This window comes from Rutilus rutilus (genome assembly GCF_951802725.1).
Source record: "Rutilus rutilus genome assembly, chromosome: 20".
Taxonomy (NCBI): domain Eukaryota; kingdom Metazoa; phylum Chordata; class Actinopteri; order Cypriniformes; family Leuciscidae; genus Rutilus; species Rutilus rutilus.
The window spans coordinates 23,948,074-23,975,302 of record NC_140225.1 but is presented as its reverse complement, the minus strand read 5'-3'; the positions used below and the strand labels follow the sequence as shown (position 1 = coordinate 23,975,302).

General features: G+C 38.8%; 1 protein-coding gene across 1 annotated transcript in view; it reads left to right on the top strand.

Moving 5' to 3' along the window:
• The window catches only part of pcdh15a (protocadherin-related 15a), a 254,858-nt gene that overhangs the window by 108,056 nt on the left and 119,573 nt on the right, over nucleotides 1–27,229 (top strand). Inside the window, 4 exon segments of the mRNA XM_084392191.1 lie at nucleotides 1,257–1,369; nucleotides 6,207–6,413; nucleotides 8,153–8,287; nucleotides 22,875–23,024. Of these exon segments, the coding sequence (XP_084248317.1) occupies nucleotides 1,257–1,369; nucleotides 6,207–6,413; nucleotides 8,153–8,287; nucleotides 22,875–23,024 (605 nt within the window).

Sequence of the window (27,229 nt, the reverse complement as noted above, 5' to 3'; positions counted from 1 at the left end):
CGCATAAGGGGTAATCAAGATGAGGAAGGATAAGGGATGTTTCACTAATTTTACTGAATTAACTATATACTGTTTATTTTATAAAGTTTAAACATATGATATATTTTTACCTTTAAATCACTTGGGTGTCATTGTCACAATGTGCCCAGTCAACTGTTACTTGCATCAGCTATATGTGACATTTTAAATATCTATATTGGTGCTTCCGATATTATTTCAGGGTATAGTTTACAGAATGGAGTTTTACATCTCTTAAAGGTATAGTGGAGGATTTTCTTTTTCCGGGTGGATCATCAAGACTATTGGTCCTCCTAATTGTCAATCATTCTGGTGATATGTTTACGTAAGGCCGTCGTACGTTCTTGCAAGTAAGCATGTATGAGCGATGCCGACAGCAAATTGTAAACAGAGCATGCACGAGGAGAACTGGGCTCGTGCATGCTCTCTCGCACACGTTTAATAGGCGTTCCCTCTCGGGAGCAGGTAGAGTGTTGCGCATGTGCAAGTGGAGAGGGCGGTTCTTTTCTAAAATTCGGAAAAATCCTCCACTATACCTTTAAAACTATTAAAATGATCTTTAAGGTAGATATCTGATTTAAAAAAATTAGCGACCATGCTGAGAATTTTACACAGATACTGTATCTGGAAAAAAATACAATTCTCAGAAGTCTTTTAAAATAATCTATGTACATATGGCAGAATAGATACCAAACACTGAATATTTGAGTCACTTAAAATGTAGACCTTAATCAGTTTATGTAGTGGCATGCAGTTTGTCTGTAACATAGTTGACAAACTCACCAGAGAAAACACCTTTTTTTAAAATGGTGTTCAGAGATTAAGCTTGGCAACTAGCAGATAAGTTGTACTGATAGAATATATCAACTGAAACCAATTGTTGTATTATTGAGAAAGCATAATGTTCTTACACTTTTTCGCTGATGTGAAATGTACTCTAATTAGAATGACATACACAACTGCACTGACTTATGTTTCCATACATTTGAAATAGAATTCATGCATTTTGAAATAGAAACTCAGTTATTTAATACATGTTTAAAGGGTTTAAATGTTACATGTTTTCCCCTCAGAATTAAACATCTGCTGTTGTTGCTGTATTTATAAAGACTCCAGGCTAAAGAAATTGGGATAGGACATAAAATTCCCTTTTATTATGTATTTAATGGCTTAGTAGTAGATAACCCCCCTGTTAAGATAATAACACAAGTTTTGTGTCTCTCTGTACTGCGTTTCAGGTCAGCCTTCTGCATACACAGAATTCTTCTCCCTCAACAGGAGCACAGCTGAGCTGCGTCTGCTGAAGCCTGTGGACAGAGAGCTTTACCAGCGCTTCTCTCTCGTCATTAAGGTCATTATATCATCAGGTTATCGGCTCTAGATGACTGTGAAGATAAGAGGGGTTCATTGAACGCCCTGCTCACTCTTTCCAGAGGCTCTTATATTTGAGCACCAATAAGAGTGTCATCATTTTTACAATATTATTGGCTGAATGTTTTACAACCAGAATAACACCAGGTATTAACTGCAGTACATTTCTGGAAATGTCTTTATATTACAGCAATATCATCAATTGAACACACTTTCTATATGTACACACTATCACTATTGTTTTCTTCAAAAACCTACAGTATGTAGGCAGCAGCATAATAGACTATATAGTTATAAAAAGATAAAAAAAGATTATCACTAGATAAAGCAGCATCATATGTATATATATAGTATATACTTTTAATGGAGATTGCAGTCCCAAGTGAAAAACTTTATACATCATTCAATACCAAAATATATATATATATATATATATATATATATATATATATATATATATATATATATATATATATATATATATATAAAATATACACTGCTAGGTTTGTTTACCTCTCAAAACAATTATTTGAAGGAAAATAAATGTCATTTTATTCAGCAAGGATGCACTAAACTGATCAAAAGTGACATTTATAATGTTACAAAGGATTTACTGTATATTTCGAATTGATGCTGTTCTTTCTGTTAACTTTTTATTCATCAAAGGATTGATGATAAGTAAAGGATAATCCATGGCTAGCTGCGCATTAAATAATTTTAATGCATAACATGGAGGCCAAGAAACACCCGATCATTCAAATCGTTTAATGTACAGCTAGCCGTTGATTATCCCGCTTATACCGTGATCATTTTCCAGCATTGACAAGTTAAAGCTCTTACTGATGTTTGCAGCGCAATATTTGACTAGAAGTGTAAAAAGTACGGTTATGGCGTGTTAGATCTACTGTAGCATTCTGCACGCTTTAAATGGGTCATGAACTGCATTGTTTTATTGTTTCATAATGTTTCCTGGGGTGCACTTATAATGTTAGTATGATTTTTACTTCAAAAATGTTTGATTTTGCCTGATTTTAGACCTCTGATTTGAACGCTCTGTTTGAAGGGGCGTGTATTTTGTGACTTCAGTGTAAACGCCCTCTGCTGTGATTGGCTTACATCTTTGCATATGAAATAAGTACATCAAGTGGAATTCTCTCAAAATCTTTTAGCACGTTTTTACTATTACCGCTCTCAATGTTAACCACTCGTGAAAAGTTATAATTATAGCAATGCAATTAAATCTATGGCATTATATTAAGATCGTGGCATGAAAGGTTGCATTGATTAGCATGGCCGACAGTGTTGGGGAAGTTACTTTTAAAAAGTAGTGTTTGCTCGTTACTCTGTACTTTAAAAAAAAAGTAATCCGTTACTTTACTTAGTTACCCCCTTTGGAAAGTAACTTTTTACGTTACTCGTTACTTTTACGTTACTATTATGTTGCTTGACTTTGGGCAGAACCCAATATCTGTTCCTAAATGTGTAGACATAAAGTTATACTATGGAGGACATAACAGGTATTTCTTTTGTGCTCTTTATTATGAAAAAAAGTCCTTCTCATTGGCGCTGCTGTGTGCGGCAACTTCTCTGTTTTTATTCTCAGCCGGCTCTGCATCATGGGGTAGAGTGCGACACTCCGCGATGAGCAGAGCGCACGCGCCGCTTCTCTCCGCTCCGCTCCGCTCCCCCTATCCACCGAACTTTAAATTTCGGCAATGTCAAGGCAGCCAATAAAACTTCCCTGCTCTCCAACACCGGTGCGAAATGCGTCTTGATAGCCTATGATATAGAAGACAGTTTTCAGACATACGACTCACTCTATCAAGGGAGTAGGAGAAAAAAGAGATTTTGAGAGAAAAAATATATATATTTTGTTTAAAAGTACACATTTCAAGCTTTCTATATATTTCTCAGGTCTGTGAGGCAAGTAGCTTATCTGAGTTTTGGTTCATTTACAGTATGAGGCGAGAGCTCCAGTTCACGCGCAGGTGCCTCCATGTCATGATTATTGCATGCTATATTTACTTCTTATTTATTAAATTCAGGCAATTGGTTGATAAAACATTGATTAAAATTAAGATACAATTAATATAAAACGAAATTCACTTTAAAGAAAGGCTTTCTACAAAACAAACTTAATAAAGTGGTCAAAATCATGTCTGCCCAGTCCATTTGTCTCCCGATATATTGCGCAAAATTATGATCTTACTCATGCTTTTCACTTTTCATATAATCAGCATAGATGACATTTTTTTTTTTTTAAACATAAATATCAAACTAAATCGTTTTCTTTAATTTACTTCTTATTTATTAAATTCAGGCAATTGGTTGATAAAACATCGATTAAAATTAAGATACAATTAATACAAAACGAAATTCACTTTAAAGAAAGGTTTTCTACAAAAACAAACTTAATAAAGTGGTCAAAATCATGTCTGCCCAGTCCATTTTTTTCCCGATATATTGCGCACATTTTATTTAATTTTTTTAATTTTTTTTATTTAAACATAAATATGAAACTAAATCGTTTTCTTTAATGACTAGGATACAACACGTAGGCCTGTAGCTACTATAAAACTTTCAGATAGGCTATTACGAATTGGCTTACCTGTACAATTACACCCGGTAGGTCTGCTGTCATCCTTGACAGTCATTTTGGAGTGCAAGCGTCCTTGACATCAGGGTCTCCAGGGTTGGTAGACTACCATAGTAACAGTTCTCAACAGTTCTCTTCTCTCAAGCGTGCAGCTGTCATGATTCTGTCCTCTAGTCCTCGAGTTCTCTAGTTCTGAGACAGGATCATGGCAGACCCATGTTTGTGTACAACACATGGTCTTTGGTTTGGGCCATGTGCTTGTGTGTCTCGTTACCTTACCCCGCCCCCTTGTTATCCTCGTTTGTCATGATTGTCTAGTTAGCATCACCTGTTCCCCTTATTGGTTCTCCTATTTAGTCTCCTTGTGTTTGCTGTCTTGTGTCGGTTCATTGTGATCTTTACCTCTGTGTGGTCATTGTGAGTTTTCTGTTCCAGAGTATTGTCTAGTTATTGTTAGTTATAGTCTAGTTTAGATTCTTTGTGTTCTGTCTACGTTTTGCTCCCTCGTGGGTTTTGTTTTCCCTGTTTGTTAGTAAATAAACTATTTGTTATACATCCTGTTTGCGTTTGGGTTCATCCGTATTTATCGTGACAGCAGCTGAGAAGGCAGTGTCAAATTTATCCATGGGAAAAGTAACGTTGCGCCGAATTGAAAAAGAAACTACGTTTCGTTACCAAATTTTCAGTAGTAGCGCGTTACACTACTTTTTACCCGAAAAAGTAGTTACGTTACTGTGACGCGTTACTTTGTAAAACGTTACACACAACACTGATGGCCGATCATAGACATGTATGCAGCGATCTCATTATTGTCAACTCGATTTCTGCACACTAACGAAGGCTTTCATTATATAGTAGTATATAGTTTATAGTATTTTTTTTATCAAATAAAATGAGCCTTAGTGAGCATAAGAGACTTCTTACCAACCCCAAACAAACATATGTATTGTAGTGTAGTTCCATCTAATAAAAAAGTGCTATTTTATATATTTTTTTTATGCTTCTTAGAGTATCACATCATTAGCTTAGCACTTTTGTTATCAATCAATCTGTCGGGTCTGCGATGAACACTATTTGAATGCCACAGAGTTTCTGCCTATAGAGCGTTCCAAATCATTTACTTTAGATTCCATTTCAGTTTGGATGCTGCCTTTGTAGGTGGTAGACAGCGAGGAAGCTCTCTTGCTTTTGGAATAGAGCTTTGTATATTTAATTACATTAAACATGCTGTATCTTCTAATTGAATTGAGCTAAGAGAGAGAGACAGAGAGAGAGAGAGAGAGCGCGCAATGAGAGAAATTGAAATGAGGAAGCAAACGCTAGTGTGAAATTATTCTGCTCTGTCATAGATTTGGGTGGAACAACAGTGTAACAGCAGGGGTAATTTAAATGTGTCCTCTGTGAAACGATGCATGACTGTGTTTGCTGTTATGATTTCTTCGTTTCATAATAACAAAGAACGATATGCTATTCTCAGTTCGCTTCAAGCTTACTGAAATTCGAGACCAAATAACAAACAAAACATTGCCGCTGTCAACATTGTCAGATGTGTGTATGTGTGTGTATTTTAAGTGTGTGAAGTGTCTATTGAGTTACAGAACTGCAGTCTTTCATGGCTTCTTAATGAAAGCAGTAATGGATGGGGCTCATAACTGAAATGAAAATATTCCGGGAGCTGTATCCACACACTCCTCGTCAATAAACAAAGACCAATTTTGAGCCTTTTTGGGTCCATGAATTTTGGACCGTATTTTAACGGCTGGACTTCAATTAGAAATGAGTGAAGATGAATTAAAAGCCTTTGATGAATTATATATACAGTATATATATATATTTTTTAAATATATAACTTTTTATTTGGTAGGCTGCACACTTTACAACCATGTCTCTAGCTTAACAACAGTAACCATACTGAAAAAAGCTTTATAAAATATAAAAAGCATTTTTTTATATTGCAAATATATATTTTATGTACATCTATTTACATTTACCATTTCTTTTTTCTTGGACATTGTCCCTTTATACCAATGTTTTGTTGTTTTTTTAGCTTGGTAATGTCGGTTTATTTGAACATGTTATGTGTATACCATGGTATTCTTAGTTTAAAGTGTAGCCATCATCATTGTACCTTAATGTTTATACGGATAAGCAGATAACAACCTTAAGCTTTTCTTTTTAGATAATTTCACCATGACAGTTTAGTTTGTTTGTTTGTGAACAGGCCGAGCAGGATAACGGTCACCCTCTTCCTGCCTATGCCGAACTGCTGATTGAAATTCTGGACGAGAACAACCAGGCACCATATTTTCAGCGGCCCTCGTACCAGGGCTTCATCAGTGAGTCAGCCTCGGTTGGCACCACCATCTCAGGGAGCTCCAACCTCACGGCTCCGCTGGGCATCATAGCACTGGACAATGACATTGAAGAGGTAAGATGTTCTTATGAAAAGAGCCAGGGCATTTTCATAATGAATGCTGCTTCAGTGTCTTGGGAATGCACAGATACATAAAATCACAGATGGTTTCAGTCTCTCCATATGTTTTATATTGTAGCTTCTGTCAGGAGCCACACCAGTAGGTACCAGAGTGATGTGATGTGTTCTCTTTTTCCTTTTCTTTTCTTTCATTCTCTTTTTTTTCTGTTTAGATGTGTGGAATATTTCTATATAAAGATTTATATATATTTTTAGGGCTGTCAAGCGAGTAACATTTTTTAATCTAATTAATTACGTGATTTGATAATTAATTATAATCTAATTAATTACAAATGAATCAAATTTGGCTGGGAAATTACCCCCAAATGATCATTTAAAATTATGATTGTGTTAAATGAGAAAAGTATCAAATAGATATTCCAAAAAGTAGTATTAAAAAATAAGTATTTGATTTGATTCAACAAAGAATTTATTACACAGAAACTTACACAGAAATAGCCTTTTTTTTCTTCTTTTTTTTCAGAAGCTGCATTGAGATAAATTTACAGACCATTTATTGCAGCTCAGAGGTTGCATGAATGCTTGGATATATAATGTCATGAGATTAATGGCTTTTAAATGGGTTTTAAAGACCCCCAAAAATTAAATTCTGTCATCATTTACTTTCAACCCTGTATGACATTCTTTCTTCTGTGAAACATTAAAGTACAGGTGAAACTGGAAAAATTGGAATATCGTGCAAAAGTTAGTGTATTTCAGTAATAATTCAAATTAAAAGGTGAAACTAATATATTTAGTATATGCATGATTATACTTTTCAGAGGGATGACATTTCTGTATTTAAAATCCTTTTTTTTAATTAAATTCAGGTAATCTTCTAATTTTCTGAGATTTTGAATTTGGGGTTTTCGTAAGCTGTAAGCCATAATCATCAAAATTATAACTTTTGCACGATATTCAAATTTTTTGAGTTTCACCTGTAGATGGTTTGAGAAAATGCGCCACATTTGTTTTTTTCATTCAATGGAAGTCAATGGTAACCAAAACAGTTCCAACATTCTTATTTTATATTCCACAAAAGAAAGAAAGCCAAACAGGTTTGAAAGGGTGAGTAAATGATGATAGAATTAAAAATGTTGGTGAACTATCCTCTTAATGTTATTTGTATTAATATGGACCTAAATCGGAAGGCTGCATCCTAGTAAGGCTGCACATCTCGGCCTGTCATAAAGCTCTTTTATTTGAACACATTATTTTTTTCCATTACTAATTAATTAAATTAACTCATTAAATCGACAGCCCTAATATATTATATATTAATTATATTTATAATGGCTTGAGAAATGCAATGTTTTTTTTTCCTTCGTTGCTGTGTTTCCTATTGATAAAGGAAGTTGGACATTATATATTGAATAGTTTGTTTCTTTTTTAGCCAATAGGCTTTCATTTATGTCACAGCTTTAGAGCCATTATTTACTACACTCTATTGCTAGTCAAAATAGGTGGTAATAGGACAGATGACCTCATTCCTAGACAGTATTTCCACAAAGTTTGCATGCAAGATGAGTCATACATTATATATATATATATATATATATATACATATATATATATATAGGGTTATTTAGCTTGTTTATGCAATATGAGGATTGCGTGACTGCATGAGGCTTGTTTGTCGTGCTCATGTTAATGTGTGGTAATGCTGAATCACCTCTCATCTTTGTTTTGTGAAGACAAAAGATCCTCAGTTGAAGATCACCCTGAATGGCTACACCTCCATCTTCACCATCTCACCCACTGGCATCACACGTTACCTCACCCTGTTGAAACCAGTGGACCGAGAGATACAGACGAATTACACTTTAACGGTAAGATACTGTACACACATTTACCAGTCTAAATGAAAACCTCCCATTGGCTTCTGTTTATTTTATATTCGACTGATTATAATTCCTACTAGACTAACCCGAACCAGTGAATCGCTCATTTCACTGCATTTCATCCCAAAATCTAATTTTTGTATAAAGAAAATAAAGCCCATTAAATAATTTTTCTTACAATTAAGGACATTTTCTCTCTTGAATTCTCATCAATTGAAATTGTTCTCAGCAGTGATTCTCACTCCTGTATATCTATATTAGAGTACATTCTTTTTTATTATTATTTAATTATTCATTTTTATGTATTTCTTATTTAAATCGACATAAAAATACATTAATGATAATATATATTTATAACATTTTTTATTATTTTTTTTGGAATGAGAATTTTGGGGCAAATTTACTTTATTATCACGGAAACCTTGGTGCAATGGAACAAATCATAGTGGTCCTAAAATCGGCTTCATGAGTCCCTGTCACTCCTGTTGCTTTTCTCATTGAAAATGAATGACTGGTCACTTTAGTTCTGTCTCTTCAGTGTCCTCTTGAGATTATTTACTGCTCTTCTAAGACATAGTGTGCGTTACAATCTGCCCTGTGGTACTTCTCCGACATGAGGAGCATCTAATTTAGTAACAACAGGGAATGTTCTTACTTTAAGATTAATATTTATGTCTTGAACATCAAGTCTCAGCATGACATCTCTTTGCTGTGATGAGCAAAACAAGCCGATTGAAACGATGCTGTTTGTTCATGTGAAGTGTCTCTTCAGGACTCTGTCCATCGATCAAATCTATTGATCTGAGATTTGGGCTCAAGTGTCTTTGATCTTTCTAGAATCCCTGATCTCAAAGAAGCAGTTAAAAGACAGCTGGATCACACAAGGACAATTTGAGCGCAGTGTTTTGATCATTGTCTAATCTGAGAGGTGGGGTTTGTTTCATGGACAGCTTTGATTTGGGAGTGTCCCATTTGGGGCTCATAAAAGGATGACATTAGGAGTAGGCAAGATGACTAAAGTCTCAATGTTGTAGTTTCAATTTCTCAGTCTGTAATTTTGTAATAATTTTATATCAGGCCATCCACCCATCCACCCACCCACCCACCCATCCATCCACCCATCCATCCACCCATCCATCCATCCACCCATCCATCCATCCATCCATCCATCCATCCACCCATCCATGCACCAGGGTTATTATAGTTTTGCATTTTTCATTAGTTTTTATTTTTATTTCGTTTTGACTTTTTGTTTTCAAATTCAGTTTAGTTTTAATTAGTTTTTAAAGTGGGTTTGCTAGTTTAGTTTAGTTTTTATTTTTGGAAAACGCTTAGTTTTAGTTTAGTTTTTATTAGTTTTAGTGTTAGTTTTAGTCTTTTTTGTAATTTGGGTTATTTGTCAGGGGCAAGATTCAAAAAGGTCGGAAAAAGTATTGTGTAATAATAACTCAACAAAAATATCATACAATTTTAGAAAAAAAAAATTCACACCCCATTGAAATTCTTTAACCTCTTACAAAATCCATAGCCTGACTACGTCAGACTTCTTACTTCCGCTCAATTTCATTTCACTTCTGAACTCAGTCTGAGACAGCCTAATAGCTTTCCGTTTTCCTCCGGCCTGAAAACAGCCGGCCAATCAACGAACAGAGGGCGGGCTGAGAGCCGTGACGTAAACACTGATTGTACCGTGGATGCGTAGATTTACTTCACATAATCTGCAAAAGTCATTCACAGCCATGTTCACTCCGGTATTTCGCTCGATGGTTTTGTTTTCGCATCATACATGTGTTTACAGTGGAAGTTAGATGCAGCTGAGCATGCGCATAACACGCGCCATAACCAAACGTTATGTGATTGGCTTAAGGGAACCAATGATTTTAAGCTTCAGACAAGCGCCTCCCCGCGAGAAAGAAAACGCTTTTCAATAATTTATGCCATGCCAGACTCTGTCTATGAAGCAAAGCGAAGTAGCAGAGTTTGGTATTACCAGGCTACAAAATCCACACGCCATACCAAAAATCTACACATCTTCTATACAGAATTCACACCCTATACAAATACCACAGCTGTACAATTTTCACACCCTATACTAAATTTACCCTATACAGCCAATAGTCATCTGGATTGAAGCAGCAAACATTCAGTGTAAAAGTAAAAAAATGACATAACATTATTTAATATTTGAATCACAGCTTATATAGTGTTTTGACATCTACAACCACAACCAAAAAGTGCATTTTACCTCAAACTTGCGACTAGTTAACTTTCTAAAGAAGGCGCAATCGCTTCTCGGGTCGACATTAACACACTGACAAAATTATATTCAGAATTTAAAATATTTTTATACCACTTTTTAATGTGTGATTGTGTAAAGGTGTTCACGAGATAGACATACCAACCTTTCGCGAACTTGCTTTCAACGTCGAACGAACACTCGTTCTCATGGAGACGCGGTGTGCACGGAGGGGAGGGGCTGTGTGTGTGTGTGTGTGTGTGCGTGCGCGCGCGCATGTGAGAGACGCATGGGGAAAGGAAATGCAGCTGAATGAATACGCTGCGTGTTTTAAATAGCATTAAAAAATGAAAGACCTTGACAAAGACGAAAACTAAGGACATTTACTCTATAATTTTATTTTATTTTAGTTAGTTTTGCCAAACACACATTACAGTTTTAGTTAGTTATCGTTTTTTTGTAATGCCTCGTTTTTATTTTTATTTCAGTTAACGACAATGTTTTTTCCCACCTAGTTTTCGTTTTTCCGTTCGTTTTCGTTAACGATTATAACCTTGCCATGCACCCACCCATCCATCCACCCATCCATGCACCCACCCACCCATCCACCCACCACCCACCCATCCACCCATCCATCCATCCACCCACCCATCCATCCACCCATCCACCCATCCACCCACCCATCCATCCATCCACCCATCCATCCACCCATCCATCCATCCACCCACCCATCCACCCATCCATCCGACCTGTTACATGAATATAACTGAACAGTTTCAGAGTCGGTTTACAGTCGACAAAACCAAACAAATCAAACCTGGTTTTGATCAGATTCAGCAGGTTCACTGCGCTCAAACGTTCTTCTTCAACACAGGCTTTGATCCAGAGTTTATGATTAACTCTATAGTGTTTGCGCCTGAAAGATTGTCTTCTGCAGCGAACTGCCAATGGGAAAACCATTTGTGCGCTGGTCTGAAAACACGGTGTATTCAGGCGCATTGTTGGCGCGTTGCTATTTTGAGGCAACTGAAATGTAACTGAAATAGACTGCGCCACTGACCAACAAAAACCTGGTCTAAAGTCAATGGTGCAGATTTTTTATTTTTGTTATTTAAAGGGCGCATTAGTAATATGAGCCTATATGTGGGTGCACAACACGCATACACTCTGCTTATTACACACACAGGGACGCACAGCAGCACACAAACTAGACAAATATAAAAAATGTAAGGATTACAATGTAAAAGATTATTATTGTGTACATAAAGATATGGTGAAATACGGCTTGTCTTGTAGATTGTCTGCTTTCGCTTTAACCTCGCGCACGACCAGATCCGTCTCCTCTCTGGAGAAGCGTTCAGTCTTTCCACTTGCAAATTCCGCCATGTAAATAGCGAATCCGCCATGGCGCAAGCACAACTTTCTTTTAAAGGGAACGGGAGATGAGACTCTGATTGTTTTTTTTGCACGTTACGCCCAAAACACACCCATTACTCATTATGAGAATAGGGACAACCCTTTTAGACCATGCATTTTTCCCGTCGTTAAACTAGCAAAAGTGGATTCAAACACCCCTAAGTGCACTTGCGCCGTGCACTTTAGACCATGTGCTTAGATCCTTAAAATAGGGCACATTGTGCGTAATGATTACTGAGATGGCACATTCGGACGGGACTAAAATCACTGAGAAGCTCTGGTAATAAATACTTTACCCCACCTCTCCATGTTAAACTAATTCCTTCCGAATAGGGCTTAAGAGATTGTTATGAAAATAAATCATGAATTTAATGCATTTACAAGACAAGAAAAAACAGGAATGTTGTAAAAGGCAGCTGAAATAAAATATCTGACTATTAATGCAAGTTAATCAAATGTATTTGTTTAATTAATAATTTATATTCATGTAAGCATAGAAATTTGAGGGGGAATGACATCCCCCTTGTTGAAAAAAATGACAAAAATATCCCCTCTGTAAAATCACCATCCCCATTAGATTAACAGTGCTGTGCATTATGTAAAACTTATCATGTAAATGAACTTTTCAAATTCTCTATATGATAATTAATTTAAATATAATCACTGCATAATTAAAAATTGTGTGTATATTCTATTAAGGAAATTTGTTTTTAAAGGAACTTTGAGCAGTTTTGAGACTTGAATTGAGGAACCAAAAAATAAGGAAAGAAGGCTACCTATTTATTTTAAGAGAATTGGTTCAATCATGTGATTTTATTTATAGACACCAAATAGCGTGATTATTAGTTCCCAGCATGCTTTGCATATGGCTTGAAAAGGAGAGTAAATATTGAAATTAGGTGTTATTGTATGTGTTTTTAAGGGGAGGAAAACATCTGTTAAAGGGATAGTTCGGCCAAAAATGCTATTTAACCCATGATTTACTCACCCTCAAGCCGTTCGAGATGCATATGTCAATCTTTTTTCAGACGAACACATTTTCAGTTATTTTAGAAAATGTCTTAGATCTTTCAGTGGTTATAGTGTGAAGCTATGGGGTCAACCTCCTCCAAGTCCCAAAATGTGCATGCATCCTTCACAAAAGTAATCCATCCGGCTCCAGGGGGATAAACGAAGGCTTTCTGAGGGTAATCCGTGCGGTTTTGTCGTAAAAATATACATATTTAAAACTTTATAAATGAAAATAACTGGCTTCCGGTAGCGGTCGACGCGCGTTCACGAAGATGGATGCTGGCGTATGACGTAGGACGTAGCATAGGAAGCATCGTGACGTAGAATAACTGTCTTCCAGTAGTGGTCGACGTGCGTTCACGAAGATGGATGCTGGCGTATGACGTAGGACGTAGCGTAGGAAGCGTCGTGACGTAGAACGAACGTGATAGCGCAGCAAGAGAGCAGAGCAAAACAAAACTCTACGTTCGTTCTACGTCACGACGCTTCCTACGCTACGTCCTATGTCATACGCCAGCATCCATCTTCGTGAACGCGCGTCGACCGCTACCGGAAGCCAGTTATTTTCATTTATAAAGTTTTAAATATGTATATTTTTACGACAAAACCGCACGGATTACCCTCAGAAGGCCTTCGTTTATCCCCCTGGAGCCGGATGGATCACATGCACATTTTGGGACTTGGAGGAGGTGGACCCCATAGCTTCACACTATAACCACTGAAAGATCTAAGACATTTTCTAAAATAACTGAAAATGTGTTTGTCTGAAAAAGATTGACATATGCATCTCGAACGGCTTGAGGGTGAGTAAATCATGGGTTAAATATCATTTTTGGCCGAACTATCCCTTTAATGTTTAATGTTCAGTCATGTTTGACATTTGAAAGAGTTTCTGTTTGTCACGATACGGTCAAGAAACATAAACGAGGACTCAACTGCAGCAAAACAAGATAAGACTTTAATTAACAAAACAAGCAAAAAGGTACAAACAAAACTCCCACGTGGGGGAAAACACTAGAACAAAACTTAAACAGATCAAAACACTGGGAACAAAACACAAGAACATTAGACAACGTAACAGCACAAGACTACAGACACAAGGAGACTAAATAGGGAAGCAAACAAAGGATGTAAACGAACACAACAGGTGGGACAAATTAACCAATAACTGCATAACAAGATGGGAGGGGCTAGACAATGAACTCGAGCACATGGCTCAACACAACAAACACCCAAGTGCAAAACAAGACAGGACAAGCTTGTGACATTACCCCCTCCTTACGGAGCGGCTACCAGACGCTCCACTAGGAACGGTAGGGACGGGAGGGACGGGACAGACCGACCAGGAAGGGGAGGGACGGACCAGGGAGGGACGGGAGGGACGGACCAGGGAGGGACGGGAGGGACGGACCAGGGAGGGACTGGAGGGACGGACCAGGACGGGACTGGAGGGACGGACCAGGGCGGGACGGACCAGGGCGGGACTGGAGGGACGGACCAGGGCGGGACTGGAGGGACGGACCAGGGCGGGACTGGAGGGACCGGAGGGACCGGAGGGACGGACCAGGGCGGAACCGGAGAGACGGACCAGGGCGGGACTGGAGGGACGGACCAGGGCGGGACTGGAGGGACCGGAGGGACGGACCAGGGCGGAACCGGAGAGACGGACCAGGGCGGGACTGGAGGGACAGACCAGGGCGGGACAGGGGAAATGGACAGTTCGAGAGGCCAAGGTGGAAATGTCAGTCTATCTGGCAGCCAGGGTGGAGATCCCCCCTCGGGCGGCCAAGGTGGAGACCCTCCCTCGGGCGGCCAAGGCGGAGACAACCCGTCTGGCGGCCATGGCACAGGAACAGATACCGGCTCAGGAATTGGAACAAACACCACCGGCTCCAGCTCAGGCACAGACCCCACCGGCTTCGACTCAGGAACAGACACCGGCTCCGGCTCAGGAACAGACACCGGCTCCGGCTCAGGAACAGACACCGGCTCCGGCTCAGGAACAGACACCGGCTCCGGCTCAGGAACAGACACCGGCTCCGGCTCAGGAACAGACACCGGCTCCGGCTCAGGAACAGACACCGGCTCCGGCTCAGGAACAGACACCGGCTCCGGCTCAGGAACAGACACCGGCTCCGGCTCAGGAACAGACACCGGCTCCGGCTCAGGAACAGACACCGGCTCCGGCTCAGGAACAGACACCGGCTCCGGCTCAGGAACAGACACCGGCTCCGGCTCAGGAACAGACACCGGCTCCGGCTCAGGAACAGACACCGGCTCCGGCTCAGGAACAGACACCGGCTCCGGCTCAGGAACAGACACCGGCTCCGGCTCAGGAACAGACACCGGCTCCGGCTCAGGAACAGACACCGGCTCCGGCTCAGGAACAGACACCGGCTCCGGCTCAGGAACAGACACCGGCTCCGGCTCAGGAACAGACACCGGCTCCGGCTCAGGAACAGACACCGGCTCCGGCTCAGGAACAGACACCGGCTCCGGCTCAGGAACAGACACCGGCTCCGGCTCAGGAACAGACACCGGCTCCGGCTCAGGAACAGACACCGGCTCCGGCTCAGGAACAGACACCGGCTCCGGCTCAGGAACAGACACCGGCTCCGGCTCAGGAACAGACACCGGCTCCGGCTCAGGAACAGACACCGGCTCCGGCTCAGGAACAGACACCGGCTCCGGCTCAGGAACAGACACCGGCTCCGGCTCAGGAACAGACACCGGCTCAGGCACTGGAACCGACACCACCGGCTCGGGCACTGGAACCGGCACCACCGGCTCGGGCACTGGAACCGGCACCACCGGCTCGGGCACTGGAACCGGCACCACCGGCTCGGGCACTGGAACCGGCACCACCGGCTCGGGCACTGGAACCGGCACCACCGGCTCTGACTCAGGCACTGGAACCACCGGCTCGGACACTGGAACTGGCACCACCGGCTCAGACACCACCGACTCAGGCTCAGGAACAGGTACCACCGACTCGGGCACTGGAACTGGCACCACCGGCTCGGGCACTGGAACTAGCACCACCGGCTCGGGCACTGGAACTAGCACCACCGGCTCAGACACCACCGACTCAGGCTCAGGAACAGGTACCACCGACTCTGGCACTGGAACTGGTACCACCGGCTCGGGCACTGGAACTGGCACCACCAGCTCGGGCACTAGAACTAGCACCACCGGCTCGGGCACTGGAACTGGAACTGGCACCACCGGCTCGGGCACTGGAACTGGCACCACCGGCTCAGGAACCGTCTCTGACAGGGCAGACGTGACGTAAACACTCTCTGGCTGGGCAGGCGTGATATAAACCTTCCCGGGAACCTCCAGGACTTTAAACAGCGTCGAAAAATAATCCAACAATGTTTCAGCAGGCGTTCTGTCAGGGGACACAGACTCAGTGGCAGCCATCCTACCCGGCGACACAGACTCGGCAGACGTGACCCGAACAGTCTCTGGCTGGGCAAACGCGGTGTAAACAGTCTCTGGCTGGCCGTGAACAGTTGCAGAGGAAGTCCTTCCTCTCCTCCTGCGTCTTGAAGCCCCCGAACTCTGGACCACCGGCACTGAGATCACTGGAACCATCGGCGTTGGAACCACGGGAACAGGCGATGAAGGACGCTCGGGGCTGAACCTCGCCGGTCCGTGGTCAAAGAATGACCAAACTGGAGAATACTGTCGGTACTCACCTCTCGTATCTCCTCCCCTACATCCTCCACGAGTTCCCCTGAATTTAGCCAGCCTGGTTCCTCTAAACTCCTCTCTGTCCCATGTGGTAGAAGAAAGCCCGCGAGAATCCATGCTGCTGAGTCCTCAAATGGCTGTTACGTTCTGTCACGATACGGTCAAGAAACATAAACGAGGACTCAACTGCAGCAAAACAAGATAAGACTTTAATTAACAAAACAAGCAAAAAGGTACAAACAAAACTCTCACGTGGGGGAAAACACTAGAACAAAACTTAAACAGATCAAAACACTGGGAACAAAACACAAGAACATTAGACAACGTAACAGCACAAGACTACAGACACAAGGAGACTAAATAGGGAAGCAAACAAAGGATGTAAACGAACACAACAGGTGGGACAAATTAACCAATAACTGGATAACAAGATGGGAGGGGCTAGACAATGAACTCGAGCACATGGCTCAACACAACAAACACCCAAGTGCAAAACAAGACAGGACAAGCTTGTGACACTGTTATTTTGAAGTTTTGATTGTTACCATTGTGCAGAAGAGTTGAGCTTATTGTTATCTTGTGGATAGCTGCATGTACTAATACAATGAAGCATGTGGCTTTGTTCATTGAGCAATAGATTTGCTAATGCCAATGTAGTAACAAATATGTTCCTACCTGTACTGTGCACTGTGCAGCATGCTGTCTTTTAATTGTACAATATGACTCAAAGTCAAATACACACAGGTCATTTATGTCCACGTTCAAAATTACAATTTTGAGAGTCAGCTTAAAATAAAAAAAGCACATTTCACTAAATATTAAATTCACTGTATCATAGACTAAATCATTTAAGAGATTTGACATTATTTATTCAGGTAGATTCCATTAAAGAAATAAAGCCTTAAAACCTACTCAAAAATATAATGTTTAACATAATTATATATATATATATATATATATATATATATATATATATATATATATTCATGTAAATCTAAACTCAAACTTACCTAGGTAGCCACTGAAACTGGCTTTGTGAAATAGGCCACTGGCTTTGGCCAGTCATAATTTAGAATTTCAGGGTGGCCAATCAGATTTAACTCATCTGGACACACCCCTGCTCACTGGGAGATCTTGATGATTTAGATCCTAATAATCAGCATTAATCCATTTGAAAGGCTTAACAAAAGTACGCTTATCAGCACTAAACAGAGACCCAATCACATTTAATAGTTTTTTTTATTTTTTTTATTTTTTTTTATAAAGAACAAACAGGCTGAAACAAGCACATTAAAGAAAATTAGCTATATAGTCCTGCAGAGAGACTGACATAATCAAAGTATACTTCACTGCAGTGTGATTTTAAAGGTAAAGTTCATACAAAAATTAACTTCTGTCGTTATTTACTCACTTTCCTGTCATCAAATATTATTATTTTTTTAAGTGTATGATTGACTTTATTCCATGGAATACAAAAGAATATTTTTAGCAGAATGTTTGAGCTGCTCTCATTCTGAAAGTGAATGGTGACCAGGAGCTGTCAAGCTCCAAAAAGTAAAGTAAACGGTGACAGACTTGTCTTTTTGAGTGAACTATTCCTTTTAAAGGTCTGTTTTTTGGAGTACGGGTGAATTGTTCATGCAGTGTGTTCTTTTTGGCTTTGAGTGGTCACATCATTCACACACAACCTGTCTCAGGGGTTCGGCTGGACAGTTGATCGTCTGACAGGCCAAAGTTTGAATTCCCATCACGACTCTCCTGCCTCCTTTTTACTGACAAACACCTTTTCCCCTTCCCCTCATCCTCTGATCCTCCCTCTCTCATTCAGCACAACTGGCTGGACAGAAAAATAGGATCTTAAATATCTTAAATGTCTCAGTTATTACATCTCAAGAGCAAAGACATTAAATGGAGAGCAAATGGACACTGATTCAGAGGAGAAGTGAAATACAAGTGAGACATCCTTTTAGTCACCTGAGCTAAGAAAGAGCAACTTTTGAGGAAGAGTTTTCCTCTGGGGAATTCTAATACGTGTTGTTTTTGTTTTTTTTGTTTTTCAGTGCATGTTTTTAACCTTTCATGTCTATTCAAAATCAATTAGGCCATGCACACAAAGGGGGATCTGGGTAAAAATGCTCTCTAAAAGACAGAAAGAGGGCTGCAATTGTATGAGGCAAACGCTGAAGTGTTTCTCACTATCCAGAGTTTATTAAGCTAGCTAACTTATTGCAAGGGAAATGTGACGTTTTTGATCACTGTGAGATCAGATGACACTGTCTTTCATGCTGTCATGCACTTTAACTTTATTCCGTCTCTTCGATTTCTCTTTATTCTTGTACAGTAATATCCCTTTTGATTGTGCTTGATTGAATATGTGGCAGCGCTGAGATAGAGCATTAATCTGAAGTACTCTCACATCATTTTCAAAGGGATTCTGGAACAGATGGACAGCTGAAGAGCTTATTGTAGAGCTGAACTTACCAGGGTTATTATAGTTAACTAAAACTGAAACCATAAAAAAGTTACTTTGAAAAAAAAACGGGCACAATATGCAATATCTTTGGATTGAAATATCTAAAATACACTTGACCTATGTTAAATATTTTTGTCATATGTCACGCGTCATATCTGTCATGAAAACAGCAATGTAAAATGTCCCAGGCTTTCGGCCCTGCCCTGCTTCATACCACAGTAACGCAAGTAAAACTTTAACATTCTCTGATCCATGAACATGATTTCTGCCTGAGTTCCATCTGATTTCTTTCCATCGGCTGTGGAGGTGAAAACGACCACTCCCACGATTCCACGCTCATTCACAGCGTGACAAATTAAGTTTTAACACTGTTCCTGAACATTATAACCCCAACGTTTGTCTGTGTGTTGCACATTTTACGGAGAACAGCTTCCAGAACCTAAGAGAGTACAATGCAGGCTATACGCACAATAGCTTCTCTTGAAAGACATAGCATTCCCATTTTGTCGGGACAATCTGTTGTTTATGGATCACAACTTGTATGTATGTCTTATTATTTGTAGGTGCATTTCTATTAAAAGTTCCAATTAAATGTTTTATGTAGTAGCTATGATGTAAACGAAGAGCAAAGCTTTGCCTCCGCTAGCCTGCTAACTAACATTACAGTATTAATGTAGTGTTTACTGTAGCTTTTGAAAGCTCTTGCTTTTGTAAGCATTCACCGCTTCTTAGGAAAATTATCCATGATTTTGTGATCGATTACTGTTTGTATTACCATAGTTTTCCGACAAATGTGATTAAATGGTAGATAACATCGTATCTATAATCTATAAGAAAATTACCAAAAAACAAACCACTCTGAAACGTCATGTGAAGTCCATGCTTGAAATCCGTTCTGCACGATTCTCTTGTTTGTTAACATTGTTGGGGTCAAATTCAGGCTTAAATTGGTTTGAAATTGACTCCATCTTTAATTATTTACACCAGAGCTGAACTCGCTATATGAAGTAGCGTAACATTTCCAGAACACGAGCTAAGCGCTGCCAATCACAACACACTGGGCCAGGTCACCAATCACTGCACATTACGTATTGTGGAAGGAGGGGATTCATCAAAACAGGAAATAAATGCCGCGTTCAGACCAGACTGGGGAGAGAGGAGCTGTAATATGTGTAATGTGTAAAAATAATGTGTTTTTAGAACAATCAAGCATGAAAACATATTCTAGTACACCCCAAAATCAAGACTTTGTAAAAGGGCATAATAGGACCCCTTTAAGGTTAAATCCAGCCAGTGGTCAATAACAGAGAGTGTCTGATAACATCACACTTGAGTGGTCAACCTGCCTAGGGTTATTGCAAGTCCACCTGTATTCAGGCCAAACTGCTCTGGAGATCTTGCTGACCTGGAGCTGTTCTCCAACACAGTGTTTCCGTATGCAAAGCTCTCTTGCTCAAACTGAGGAACCGTTGGGCTTTGATCCACATTTACTGCCACGAATCTCTGGGGGAAAAGCTCATGGAAATGCAAGCCGAGGAACAACGGAGTAACCTACGGCTGCTAGCTCAGCACTTTGAGTGCCTTTGAAAGGAGCGCAGTGGGAGACTCTGGACAAATGTTTGCTGTGGCAGTTTTAGCCGATAATAACATTTGTAAGCTGTCCCATAATACTGAGAATTTGTTGTATGAAGTGCTCACATGCTGTGCCATACGCCAGATACAGATTAAACCAAATCAGCAGGTCCATATAAAAGCAATACACAGCACAAAAAAATAAATAAATACATAAATCATTTTCTTGGTTTCCAGAAAATTACAAAAGAGAATTTGTTGTATGGAGTGCTCACATGGTGTTCCATATGTCAGATACAGAGCACGTCTGTATAAAAGCAACACACAGCAGCAAAACAACAACAACAACAACTTTTTCTTGCTTTTAATAAAATTGCAAAAAATACATGATATATCATGAAAATGTATAATTTATTAGAAGTTGTGTCTATATATATATATATCTTCTGCTCACCAAGGCTGCATTTATTTGAAAAAAAACAGTAATATTGTGAAATATTATGACAATTTAAAATGACTGTTTTCTATTTTAATTTATTTTAAACTGTAATTTATTCATGTGATCAAAGCTGAATTTTCAGCATCAGTACTCCAGTGTCACATGATCCTTCAGAAATCATTCTAATATGATGATTTGATGCTCAAGAAACATTTATGATTATTATCAATGTTGAAAACGGTTATTTACATCTTTATCTCATGATGCTATGATGAATAGAAAGTTCAAAAGAACATTTATCTGCAATCTAAAGTTTTTGTAACATTAAACACTACCGTACAAACATTTGGGGTCAGTAAGAAAAAATTTTTGGGGGGGGGGGGGGGGGGGGAAGAAATAAAATAAATCAATACTTTTATTCATCAAGGATGAGTTAAACTGATCAAAAGTTAAAGTAAAGACATTTATAATGTTAGAAAATATTCTATTTTAAATAAATGCTGTTCTTTTGAACTTTCTATTCATCAAAGAATTTTGAAAAAAAAATGTACACAACTGTTTTCAACATTGATAATAATAATGAATGTTTCTTGAGCATCAAATCAGCATATTAGAATGATTTCTGAAGGATATGTGACACTGAAGACTGGAGTAATGATGCTGAAAATTAAGCTTTGATCACAGGAATAAATTACAGTTTAAAATATATTAAAATAGAAAACAGTCATTTTAAATATTAATATATAATATTCACAATATTACTGTTTTTTTATTTTTTATTTTTATTTATTTTTATCAAATAAATGCAGCCTTGGTGAGCAGAAGATACTTATTTTAAAAACATAAAAAAATTGTACTGACCCCAAACTTTTGAACGGTAGTGTATAATTTATATATATATATATATATATATATATACATATATATACATACACATATATATATATAAATTATACACAGCATATATGTGGTCACACTTTAGATTAGAGTCCAAATCTCACTATTAACTAACTATTAACTACAAGCTTTACTTCAATAATCTCCTAATTACTGCTTATTAATAATTAGTAAGGTTTAAGGTAGTTACATTTCGGTATTGGGTAGGATTAGGGATAAATATGGTCATAGAGAATAAGGCATTAATATGTGCTCTATAATTACAAAAAAATAGCCAATATCCTAGTAATATGCATGCTAATAATCAACTACTTAATAGTGAGAATTGGACTCTAACCTAAAGTGATACCATATTTATTTTATTTATTGCTATTAAAGGTGCATTAAGCAACTTTTCATGTTAAAAATACCCATTTTTCTAACCCATACATGCTTAAACAATTGCCTGATGGGCTGAATGAGCCCTTCTATGATCACTGCGATTGCCTCTATAATCCTGTACAGTAAAATAAATAAGAGGGATTTGGGACGGAATCGACTGGGCGTGACGTCATGCGCGTTCACGCTTACCTGGCTATGTCTGGCAGGTTTGTGTATTCGCCGCCATTATCCGCATCAGCGAAGACAACTCAAGCGACTTTTGCAAAAGTAGAAGATGGATTCAAAGAGACCGGCTTCTAGTTCATCCCAAACCCCAACGCAAACTCCACATAACCGCGTGCACAACTCTGGTTGCAGTTTCGCGTGTCGCCAGAAGGATAGTTGCATAGTTCTGCAAAAACTCAGAGACTTGCGCAATGCACCTTTAAAACTATTTCATTTTTTTTGTTCAAAGCTCGTGGCATCTGATGGTGTTCAACAGAGCAGACCCGTGACGGTGGACATCCTGGTCATCGATGCGAATGACAACACACCCACCTTCACTCAGGTGTCCTACAGTGTGGAGATCTTCACTAATATGCTACCTGGAGAGACCGTCCTGCAGGTGAGGACACAGGACATCAGTAAAACTGAGAAACCTTCACTTTATGAATCACTTATTCATAGCAGGGTGTTTGTTGAGAACTCGTAATGTGATTAGGAGTGTGAAATGAACTCGGGCACAATGTTTGTTTCATTAATAACTTAGGATTCTGGTCAAATTACTGAATGTGATTCAGCAGCCTGGAAAGTCAACGTCTTTTTTTCCCTGATAAAATAAGTACAAAATACATTGAAAAATGAAGCGCAAACAGTCGTTCAGCTAAATGAACATGAAGGAGAGGAGTCAATAAAGCAACCTTTTAAAGAGGAACCGGATTATATGAACTGCAGCTAATGAACTGGAGTGACAAACTGCAGTGAGTCATACTGTGATCTGTTCACATGTTTAACCTTACGGAAGCCCATTCAAATGCAAAAATATAATTTTCCCCCTGAGGTCTCTTGTGGATTGTTACCCTACTAACTTAACCGCATGTTTTAGTTATGTGACAGTGCTTTCAACAGTGTAGCCTTTCCAATAGTCTTAGAGTCAGACTTCACGCGCACGGACCTTTGGCTGAACGTCTGATGCATAAGGTGCACAAAATAGGAAACTTCAGGAGTTTTGTCATCTAATTGGGTGAATTCTCCAGGATTTCCGGGAGACTTTTGTGTCGCGTAAATGCATTAATGTTTCGCCAATCATTATTACATATTTAGGTCTTTAGCGACCCAGATCTATATCTAACACTGATGGATTTTACCTGTCGCGATAATATAAAACTCTCCAGATATTAGAGTAACAATTACAGAATAATAAAATAAAGCATATTTTGTTATCTTTTTGAGCTCGGAAGGGTTCAGTTTGAACAGAAGTTTTATACCATCATCTCTGTTATTGTCAGAGCTCGTTTCCCAGTACATTCAGCATCTGGCTCATATTCGCAATCTCAAACATATTCTCAAAACTATAATTTTTTAACATCTTCAAAATCAATATTTTGATCGCTGACAGCTTCTTCACCAGACACTAATATTTGATTGCGTTCGGTTCTTGCCCTGCAGTAAATTTTGCTGATGATACTTCCTATTCTTTTGTTTTCTGCCTGCGGTAACTATGGGTGAAACGTCACTTCATCATTGTGTATCAGACATTGACACCTTGTGGAATAAATGGAATTCTTCAGTCATCAAATATTCATTTATTGTTGTGCAGAAAAAATATACTTATACTGTTACACACCTCAGGTTGTTAGCGACACTATACACATTTTACAAAAATGAAAGGGAAAACAGGCATTCTTTTATCATTTATATAATTTATTTTGTTATATTGTTTATAATTCATTGATTGAGGAAAACGAAGAATCAATGAGGATTCGTGGATTCGAGGGTACGTGTTTAAGGGTTAACGGTCCGCCTGGAAACAAAGCCTTTTTGACGCCAAAACCCCTCTTTATTGTATCTAACTTTTTCTTAGTACTTGTTCTGTAGCTAAATCAATTTTTTAGCTTCAGCCAAGCTTTTTTAAAGTAGCTTTTCTATAATTAAATTCCTTTAAATTTTTCAGTTTCAGAGTAACTTTCCAAGCACTGATTTGTTCTGATGACCTGTCCATCTGTCTCTCTCATTTTGTCTCTTTCTCTTGCCACAGTTAGTGAGTGACGAATGCATCAGTACATCGGTGCATTGAAGTTCAGTTCACCTACTTGTTTAGTATGATCTATCCACACTATGCTATGCTGATTAATCCTGTTTGTCACTACTACAATTTTTAGGTTGTGTATTTGGTTCTAAAACAAAGTTGACACTCCAGTAAATAACCAAACTCTGTGTGTATAGATCAGGGTTAAACTCTCAAAAGACAAATGACAACTGCATTCATCAGCATTGTGAAAGTGGCTTTTGTAGACATGGTGGGCTGACAAAAAGTGGGACAAAATGATATAAAGTGAACGTAATGTGTGCCTCTCTGTCCCTCAGGCTACGGCATATTCACTCTCTCTCTCTCAATAACAATTCTCTCAGCTTTATTTTTGCACTCTGCTCATGTTCTGCTCCGCCTGTGTTTGTCTCATTCCGTCACGACTGGGTCACAATTCAAAGGGAAATCAGACACATAAAGGCTTGTAGTTTATCTTTAAATAACAAGCTGCCCGGATCCTCCTGAAATGAGGTCACAGGTCACAGCTAGGTCACCCAGGCCATTTGGATGTGTTTTATAAGCCATATTTGCTGCCCTGGATTGTGTGTGTATGTGTGTGTGTGTGCGTTAATTTTTTCCTTACCTCAGCACTCCAAGCAGCTAAAGGCACGCCAGTACGGATCAGTGCTTCTGGAGACTTTTCTCAATAATGAGAGCCGTGAATGGAGGTGGCGCTTTCTTATTAGCAGGACTTTGAATTAATTACCCTTAGGGTGTATTTATTGCCCCGGTGCTTTTAAAGATGATAACGTTCAGAATTAAGTGTTTACATCTAAATGCATGTCTTTGAAACTAATCATACGTGTTTAGTCTTTGATCTTGACCTTTGTGTTTTAGAATTTATCCTGAATAATCATATTATGCTGCTTTTAAATCGTATTAATACAGAGAGTCTAATCTGCATTTTAATAAGGATGGATGGATGGATTTTCTGTTATGGTTGATTTGAAGTAATGAGTGTAGAGTTTAAAGAAAGAAAAAGATCAGCAAGTAGAACTAACACCTCATCTGAGAATACGAGATTATGAGAATACGCCATGGTATCAACCAAGAAAAAAGTACCAGGCTTTTGGCCTTGTACTGTTGTACTACCATGGCTTTTTAACCTTACACCTTGGGAATACCATGGTATTCAATAAAGTACATTCAGACACAATTTTAAACACATTTTGTTTCAAATAAACCTTGATACATTGATATTAAGAAAAAAAACGTTTGTTTGTTTATGTGTGTGCGTGCGTGGAATGTGAATGCCTTGGAAATGTTTAAATGTTATAATATTTCTTAATTATTATTTTTTATTATTATTATTTTTAATTTTAATTTACTAGTAAATTTTCAATTTTCAAATTTTCAATTTTTCAATTTTTCAATTTTTCAATTTTTCAATTTTCAATTTTCAATTTTCAATTTTCAAATTTTCAATTTTCAATTTACTAGTACAAACTTATGGAAGCTTGTTTCCGCCACTGAATAAAAGATATTAAAAAGGTAAAAGCGATTATTATAATTTTTTTAAATCTTACAGTTTTGACATTTTGTCTTAGAATTGCGAGTTTATATCTCACAATTCTGCCTCAAACTCGCAATTCTGACACAATTGCGAGTTTGAGGCAGAATTGTGAGATATAAACTCGCAATTCTAAGACAAAATGTCAAAAAAAAAAAGTCACAATTACCTTTTTTTATTTTTTTGTTCAGTGGCGGAAACAAACTTCCATACAAACTAGTATAAGCTCTATATACTATATTTTTAATTGAATGATCAAACACACAGAATTGACGCAAAGGTATTAAAAAATCTGAGTGCATCAGCATGTTAGAAATAATAATACCATACTGTGTGTGACACCAGGGGCGGATCTAGAAAAATATTTATGGGGTGGCGAGAGGGGGGCAGGAATTTTTGAGGGGTGGCAACATATTGCAGACGTATACTGAATTTAATCACAGTTAAATTGGCCATAACTTGTAATTCATTGCTGCCAATAGGTATGGGTATCGTTAAGGTTTTAACGGTAGGCCTATTACTACTCTTACCGATACTCAGTGGCGCAACCACCCAGTGTCAGAGGGGTATGCAGCAAAAATGAATTGCTCCCCCCCACCCAAAAAAACAACAACAACAACAACAAAAGAAATAAATAACTGTGCCTTGTAATGTGATAGTTAACAGACAGTACAAAATTGTAATTTCATAATATCTGTGAACTATACTTCACAGTGATGAATTCCCTGTTGAGTGTACCTCTGTCCCCTCTAGGGGGGTTCGGGGGCATGCTCCCCCGTAAGAAAATTTTGTGCTTTTTAATGTTGAATTCATCAATCTGGTGCACTTTGAGAGTTCAAAATTAAAAGCTCCAACCCATATTCAGTGTGCAAATTAAACAAAGAAAAATTCAAACCTTTTTTAGTAACAGTAACAGTCTAGATTACACTACTAGCCTACATAATAATAGTTATAATATTAATCCCATGATAGTAATCGCCATATATTGCAAAACAAATGCACTGAAAAATAA